Source organism: Pinus tabuliformis, chromosome 9 (genome assembly GCF_031772625.1).
Source record: "Pinus tabuliformis cultivar Carrire ecotype Pingquan chromosome 9, CPIR1, whole genome shotgun sequence".
Taxonomy (NCBI): domain Eukaryota; kingdom Viridiplantae; phylum Streptophyta; class Pinopsida; order Pinales; family Pinaceae; genus Pinus; species Pinus tabuliformis.
Window position 1 is genome coordinate 156,811,759 of NC_142307.1, and position 6,256 is coordinate 156,818,014.

At 37.7% G+C, this 6,256-nt stretch overlaps 1 protein-coding gene across 1 annotated transcript; it reads right to left on the bottom strand.

Annotated features, from left to right (window-relative positions):
- Positions 1 to 884: 884 nt before the first annotated feature.
- Positions 885 to 3,285, bottom strand: LOC149147597 (glutamate receptor 3.4-like). Its single transcript, XM_089440682.1, has 5 exons — positions 2,803 to 3,285; positions 2,416 to 2,699; positions 2,290 to 2,321; positions 1,791 to 2,188; positions 885 to 1,669 (listed from the first exon to the last, which is right to left on the bottom strand). The coding sequence occupies exons 1-5, from the start codon at positions 3,148 to 3,150 to the stop codon at positions 1,298 to 1,300; spliced, it is 1,434 nt and encodes a 477-aa protein (XP_089296808.1). The 5' UTR covers positions 3,151 to 3,285; the 3' UTR covers positions 885 to 1,297.
- Positions 3,286 to 6,256: the final 2,971 nt, after the last annotated feature.

A 6,256-nucleotide genomic window follows, 5' to 3' on the forward strand; every position in this document is an offset into this window, starting at 1 on the left:
ACTCTGCATACTTCTGAGTAGACCCCACGTCGAAAAAAATTGAAAAAAATATGTGGGGACTACTCAGAAGTATGCAAAGTGGGTATTGATTGGATGTGGAATTTAATTCAGCATCCAATGGGTCTTTACACTTGACATTTGAGTAAACCTATAAGGAGATAAGGCAAAAATATAATAAAAAAATAGTTGTTTTCTTTTCCTTCTAAAATATTTTCCTTTGGGGATTACAACATCATCTTGAATCTTATTAATTCTTTTAAAGTTAATTTTGTTAGTACATTTTTTTTTTGTTTCGAGATTAAATTTTGACCTCAAATTTTTCTTAATATAATAATCCAATCATAATTTAATTAATAATTATATCAAGTTAATTTTATAATCTAGTCAAATTTACTCTATCTACTTTAACCTCTAAAACAAATCAAATTTAACTTTATTAATGATTATATAAAATTAACCTTATGATGAATCAAATTTACTCTAGCTTCTCTAACATGTAAATCATATTCTAACTACTCTAACATTTAAATTAATGAAATTTCCAATCATAGTCTAACATTTAAACCAATGAAATTTCCGAATTTCTGAAGTAAATCATTTAAAGTATAACCATTGTCTCCAACTAATGAAATTTCCAAATTTCTAAAGTAAAACATTTAAAGTATAACCATTGTCTCCAAATAAATAGATTTATATCTTTAAAAATAGGATAAGTATAAAATGAGTTTTATCGACCACGATAATGTTCCTTCTTAAAAATAGGTTTAAAAAAACAAATATTACATACATCAAGTTTTCAAAGTAAATCATTTAAAGTATAACCATTGTATGCAAATGAATAGATTTAGAAAATGAGACGATTATAATGTTACTTCTTAAAAATATATTAAATAAAACAAATATTACATACATAACTATCCTCAAAATCCATAACTATTACATACGTAACTATCCTCAAAATTCAACCCAGAGGAAGGCCAAATTAAATGGCAGTAACTAGTGACAAGAGGGAGGCCATTAAATGGTAGTAATGAATGAGGATAAAGGTTCAAAGAAAATGGAGTAAATGACAGTAAAACATGGAGTAAATGGCATTAAAACTTGCAGAGGCCAAGAATTGTGATACAATATCTACCATTGACCCTAGGAATCAAGTCCGAACCCCAACTCCAACCCCAACCCCATCATCGTGGATTGCTCTACTTGTTATCACAAGCAGACTTGTTTGCACTGGAGTGTTGACTCATATTCCAGCAAAGGCATGGCATTTGCAAGTGATTTTGTTCTCCTCAGAAATTCAATTGTCTTGATCAGTTACCAGATTCGGCATTATAAGTCTTCGCCGGGGATACAGCCTCCTCCGCCGTGCCCAACTGGACCTTTGAAGAGTAGTAGTAATAGTTGAGGCGACTTTAGAACTATTCAATTTCCTTCGCACCATGTAAAGCAACAATATTGTGACTGATACCAACCCTGATATAACGAAAAGACCCCAGAAGTGTCGAACTTGAAGTTGGGTGGTTCCCAGCTGATCACTGTATTTGCTGCAATCACTGTCATGATAAGGCAACCACTGTTTTTGCATCGTGTGGAGTTGGCCGTTTTCTGATAGCTCTATTATTTTGATAGAAATATCCTTTACCAGTTCATAATGCACACGATCAAACGCCTGCCCAAATTAGCAGCCTATCAGTATGCACAAATGAACTTCAAAATAGTCATGAATAGTAATTTTTATGAAGGTTTAGGATACTGAAATCAAATTACAGATTCCTATGTTAATCACTTACGAATCCCCAGTTTAGTGGGGTGAACGTTTGGCTAGCGAAGGCGAGGCGACTGCAATGTTTGGCCACAAGAGATTTCATGTATGGAAGTTCGTCTACAACAGCACCCACATCACCTCTAGACAACGCGTTATAATAATTATCAGCTTTTCTTCTTAGAGACACTAGTCTGTGATTGGCAATTCCGTAATATTCTACAAATGACTCTGTGGGTATGAATTTCTTTTGATACCCAATTCTTACGTTACTCTCCACCACACTTCTGAGGTCTTTGAGTGTTGGTTCTAAACGTGGGGCTGTTAGAATAGCCGATAAATTTGCTGTATAGCACGAATACAGAACTCCAATAACAAAAAGCCAGGCCACAACCACAACGCGCGCCATAACAGTTCGAACATCATCTGCTATCCCGATTAATTTCATCAATTAAAATAAAACAAAACCAGGGAAAAAGGGAAGAGAATCAAGGAATTTGCGATAGAGAAGAAACAGCGCAGCTTACCCTGATTAGTGAACCAAGTTGAAAAGCCAAACCTGCACACAAACAAACCATGTTAAATACAGCGCGTTTTCGAAGCCTGACTGTTTTGTACATATAATAGAGGCCATGGCCAAAGTTGTTACTTACCACAATACGTTTCCAAATTGCTTTCTTGGCTGCCCTTGGAAGCGCGGATTTTTTGTGCGCTCCAAGAGATAGACCACCATTCCTACGGAGAAGAAGAAGCCCGCTGTTAGTAGCCACATCTCAGCGGTGAAAGGCTTCAAAAAGGCCCAGCCAAAACTAACGATATCCTGATCTTTCAATGGAACAACCGCCACTAAACCAGAATCTAAGAAAGGTTGTGCAAACAGTACTTCTTGAGAGCGCTTTGATGTGATGGTGAAGTCTCCTACAACTGCATCGAGTTTCTGAAATGCAAAATCATATGGACAACGTGAAAGATATGAGAGAGCTATTACTTGTAAGATCGATAAAACAATCGAAGCACCCACACATAGACAACACCTATACCTTGAGCACAATTTGATGAATAATATAGTCGTAGAAGCTCATGTTATGAGGATCTGTATATCGGAATGGGATGTAATGGATGGAATAATTGAGAGTTTCAATGGCCGCTTCAAACACCTTCACGCAGAATCCCCCAACAGCGAAGTTTGTTCCGTTTCTTTCAACTGAAACGAATTCAGTGAACTCTGTCCTCCAAGGCACGCCTACTCTCAATATCCTTATGCTTCGAGAACTCTTAGAGAAAGATGGCATGGGTTGATTCTGTGCGTATACATTCTCATAAAATGTATGCAGAGAAATTACAAAAAACAGGCCAGAAACACAGGAGGTCAATAAAACACTCCTCATTGTGTATCCTTATGCTTCGAGAACTTTTAGAGAAAGATGACATGGGTTGATTCTGTGCGTGTACATTCTCATAAAATGTATGCAGAGAAATTACAAAAAACAGGCCAGAAACACAGGAGGTCAATAAAACACTCCTCATTGCGTGTAGTTCACGAAAAACCTGGACGAACCACTTGTGGAGAGCAGAGGCTTAAGTTGGCATTATCTCACTTGAATAATATTACCCGGCTACCGAGAATGTCTCACTTTCAGGCTGTAGACTTTTGACCGATTGGCTACCACTTGTGGAGAGCAGAAGATTAGGTTGGCATGGTCTCACTTGAATAATATTACCAGGTGACCGAATGTCTTACTTGAATAATATCAGGCTGAAGACTTTTGACCGATTGGCTACACCTGAAAATAAGAGTGCGGCAGTCAAGCTTGGGATTTGACATCCCAACAACCTCTTAAAAATGTCCCACTTGAATAATATCAGGCTGGAGATTTTTGACCGATTGGCTACACCTGCAAGTAAGAGTGCGGCAGTCAAGCTTGGGATTTGAAATCCCAACAATCTTAAATGAAATGACATTTCCGTGAAGGTTGTGTGGTCTAGATAGTTTTCTTTTATACTCATACGTATAGTCTCAATTTGGGGAGGAACTTCGTTGGGTGTGGACATTTCTACTAGAGTGGGGTATGATTATATCTCTGTTCTGCCTTGGTTGGACCCCTTGGACACTTGGCTTACTAGGATGTGGAGGTGGGAGACTCCGGCTAAGTTGAAATGTTTTGTCTGGTTCTCGGTCTATAATATGATCTTTATTTGGGATATTCTCATTAAAAGGGGTATTTTTTGGGCCTTGGCATCTGTGAGTTCCGTAGAGCAGTCCTGAAGGACATTGACCACTTGTTTCTAGGCTGTCCTTTTGCTCTTTCAGTTTGGGAACGTATTACTACCCTCCTTAGCATCATCCTTCCTTCAATCAATACCTCTATTTTGGAGTGCCTACATCATTGTACTACCAACCTTCTAGATTTTCGGGCTCTTCCCCTCTACACATTTTGGGGTATATGACGTTGTAGAAATGTTGCCATCTTTGATAATTAGTGGCCTATCTATGGGAGCATTGTCATCCTTATTGTTAACACTTTCATGGAGTTTTGGCCACATAAATTTGTTTGCCATAGGCGTCCTCGTGCTCCTAAACCCATAGATAATATTTATTGATCACCCCTAGATAATATTTATTGATTGGGTCCTTTGATGGTGCCTTGGTTGGAGGGAAGTGTGGTTGTGGTACTGTGATTTCTCTCCGTCCTTTGTGTTCCTTCCATTTTTTCTGGTCTACTAGCCGAGGTACCAACATTCGAGCAGAAGTCTTGACTTTGTGGGGAGCACAAGGGCTTCACTCAATGAACCTCTCACATATCACACTCATTCGTGCCATATTAAACAATACCCTTAATTTGACTGCATATTGGAAATTACTTCTAAAAATCACATATTTTAACTTGCTTTCAATAGGAACTCAATACACCTTCCCAATTAAAAAAAACCCTACTTTCACTAGATATTGTAGGTATCAATTTTCTCATAACATTTTTTATACCCCTTTATATTTTTTCATTAACTTTGAGCTTCATTTTTTAAAAACCCTTTACCAATATAAAAACCCTTTACCCCCTATATATCCCCTAATATATTATGTCATTTTTTTCATATATACCCCCAATATGAATGCATGTGTTATGGTATTGCCCCTCTAGTGAAGCCCCCATTGTGGGGAGTTCTCAAATGTGCTATGTGGCTTGCAGTGGATGAAGTTGTGATGGTAGGGGACTAAGGTCATTATCGATTGAATAAAGGGAGTGCATCCTCTCTCTATGTCATCTCTTTCCACTGGATCATCCAAATTCAAGCATCAAAGGAACCTTTCCAATTGATTTCTTTATGCCATATGTTGAGAGAGCAGAACTCTCAGGCAGACCCGTTATCCAAGAAGGGGATCTCTTTGTAGATTGGCTTGATCAAATATGAATGTTATGAATAGGGTGAAATCATCATCATCAGTGAGGGGTCATTTTCCATTATGTGAGGATGTTCTCCCTCTACTTCGAAATTTCCCTTGGGTCTCATTTCACTTGGGCGCTTTCCTTCCACTCGGTTATATTTGTTTTGTCGCAAGTCTCTATGGCTCGAGTTCTAGATTGGTATTTTTGTTGAGAGTTTCACCTTTGCAGGTTTCTATGGCTCGAGTTTTGGATTTGTATTTTTGTTGGCAATTTCACCTTTTGATCATGTTTTGATCTTTGTTCATGTTTCCTTCTGATTAATTCTCTAACATCATGTTTCTCTCATCAATTCTCAATACTTTGTGGCATCTTGTGGCCAATGTTGACTCAGTGATTATTAATATGTAACTGCCTTTCATTATTTTTCAATGAAAGAGGTTTTTTTTTTTCATTTAAGAAAAAAAATGTCTTAACTGTTCACATTTTCCCCAGAAAAAATAGAAATTCTCGGAATGGTTTTGAGAAAATCTAGTAAAAATTTATGAAAATTCAAATTACAACGCTTAAACTTCAGGATTTGGGTGTGTGGTGCTGAATTCATTTCAATCATTAAAAAAAAAAACAATTTAAACATTGTTAGAAATGTATTTTGAAATAATCACATCATGATTTTTTTAGTAACATTTCAAACCAACTATTGTGGTTCATCCTGAGGACAAGGATGAAAAAAAAAAGATCAGTCATTAGGTAGAAATAGTAGAAATGCCTCAGGTCCCAAAAGTAGTCGTTGGAAATTTAGTTAATACATTAAATAATTTTAGTTTTAAGATGAACGTTAATGTATAGTTAGGGTCTGTCAATACTCAACAGCTGATACATGCACAGTTGATGCTCGTCCACCCACGCTCCTCTCCTCTGGCAAAACACCCCCACCTGATGTTCATTTTGAAGACCTCCCTGGCTTGGACTGCCCTCCACTTTCTCCGGCTACCCTCAACCTGCTTGGCACCAGCCTTCAATCCTCCCCCACTTTCAACTCACCTTTGGTTATGCCTCCGCCTCCTTCCTTGCCATTGAATGTACCCTCATCCTCCCGTGCTCCAGCTGG

Excerpts from the sequence above, each read along its gene's own strand:
- LOC149147597 (XM_089440682.1), bottom strand. The coding sequence starts at position 3,150 with ATGAGGAGTGTTTTATTGACCTCCTGTGTTTCTGGCCTGTTTTTTGTA. Across the intron at positions 2,700-2,802 it reads TTCATCAAATTGTGCTCAAG|AAACTCGATGCAGTTGTAGG; the intron begins GTATAGGTGTTG and ends TTTGCATTTCAG. Across the intron at positions 2,322-2,415 it reads CAATTTGGAAACGTATTGTG|GTTTGGCTTTTCAACTTGGT; the intron begins GTAAGTAACAAC and ends GTTTGTGTGCAG.